Source organism: Trypanosoma equiperdum (genome assembly GCF_001457755.1).
Source record: "Trypanosoma equiperdum strain OVI genome assembly, contig: ctg_402, whole genome shotgun sequence".
NCBI classification, from domain to species: Eukaryota; Euglenozoa; class Kinetoplastea; order Trypanosomatida; family Trypanosomatidae; genus Trypanosoma; species Trypanosoma equiperdum.
This window is the reverse complement of record NW_027124313.1, coordinates 2,622-4,245: the sequence shown is the minus strand read 5'-3', so window position 1 is coordinate 4,245 and position 1,624 is coordinate 2,622. Positions and strand designations below refer to the sequence as shown.

At 43.9% G+C, this 1,624-nt stretch overlaps 1 protein-coding gene across 1 annotated transcript; it reads left to right on the top strand.

Annotated features, from left to right (window-relative positions):
- Nucleotides 1-382: 382 nt before the first annotated feature.
- On the top strand, nucleotides 383-1,504 carry TEOVI_000170300 (invariant surface glycoprotein, putative; the record flags this gene model as incomplete). The annotated part of the gene is made up of 1 exon (XM_067224904.1): nucleotides 383-1,504. The coding sequence occupies one exon, from the start codon at nucleotides 383-385 to the stop codon at nucleotides 1,502-1,504; it is 1,122 nt and encodes a 373-aa protein (XP_067081005.1).
- Nucleotides 1,505-1,624: the final 120 nt, after the last annotated feature.

Genomic DNA, 1,624 nt, shown 5'->3' with positions numbered 1-1,624 from the left:
TTTTTTTTTTTCCCCTCCCCCCCGCATCCCTCTCCTCATTTCGTGGCCGTTGCGACCAGTGTTGGTGTCGTGGTAATCCATAAAATTTTCATTTGGCTTAGTGTTCCCCTGTCTACTCACCATGTCACCATGCACTGAAAACATACGGTTCGTGACTTTATGATTAAAGCGGTGTTTCAACAGTGCCATTTGGTGCATCGTTTGATTTCGTGCATTGCTTTCATTAGGTTGCATCTTTGTTACTCCTAATTACTGTTTTATACAATGTTTTCCCCTTGTTTATATATTTGTACGTATTTGTACGTATAAAAAAAATGAATGTGGATGTGTTGTGGTTATTGCATTTCAGGCTTAGTGTGTCGTTGAAACTAGTAGTAAAGGTATGGGCGCAAGATTGCGTCACTCCTACATTTTGGCATCAGTAATTACTGCCGTTGCATTTGCTGCGGCTGAGAAAGGCCAGCGCCCTGCTCTCAAGAGATTTAATAAAGAAGGAGCTAGGGCATTATGCATCATGTATGGCCTTGCGGGATCCATGCAAAGTGTTGCGGATGGTATTTTAAATACCACAGCACAGAAGATTAAGTTTATTCAGAACACATCCTCTGCTTTGAACAGGACACGGCAGAAGGTTGGTAAGTTAGTTGACTCCATAAAAGCAAAGAACGCAACGGTGGGGGATGCGATAAAGAGGCATCTCGATGCGGTGTTGAACGCCAGCGCAAAAGCTGATGAAGAAGTGAAGAAGCAACATGAAATTATTACAAACGCCTCCAGCAAAGCCGTGGAACACGCAAAAAAGGCAGTGGGGGATTCTGAGAGCAAAGGAATGAATAAGGTACTGACGATATACTGCAATACAACAATTACTGGTGCAAAGGAAGGTAAGAAGAGTCATAATGTGAATAATAACTGCGACGATGGCATTGCTGCGGCTGCTGGAGCCGGTGCCTTCAGAATTGATTGTAAGAGTATTGGAGGTTCTGATAATGTGACTGCTGCTAACGTCACATATGAGGCCATGTCGAATGCAATAAACGCTTGGGATGGTGCAAAACCGGGGCTTGCAGCTGTTAAACATACGAGCAAGCAATGGAATGCGAGTTGCATAAGTCACGGATATGCTTCAGAGGGTCCGTGTACGGTGCCTGAGGAGGAATGGACGGGAGATTATAATTCTTCCCTACATGAACTTAAGAAGTTGGAGGAGGCAACAAAAAGTGTTCATAACGCTGCTGAGGAGTTGAAAAAGCACAAGAATGCGTTGAAGGAATTGGTGCGATCCTCTACCCCGACTGGAAAGCACCATGAGAAGAAGTCATTGAAATCGTCTATAGACGGAATAATATCGAAGGACATTGTCACGTGCATAATTGTGGTGACTGCTTCGTTACTCTTTTTGGTTCTCGGTTTCTTGCTATTTCGCTGCATAAAGAACAGCTTGAAGGTGCAGAGTGCTTACGCTCCCGTTTCCGCAGTCGCTGAGGAAGAAGAGGATTGTTAGCGTTTCTCCATTTTTTTTTCTTGTTTTTGATATTCAATTCGGTTTCGCTGATTCACGAACACCGCCTCTTCCTCCTTCCCGTTTCCTCGCCTTTATCAATACTGAAAAGGAAAAGATGCA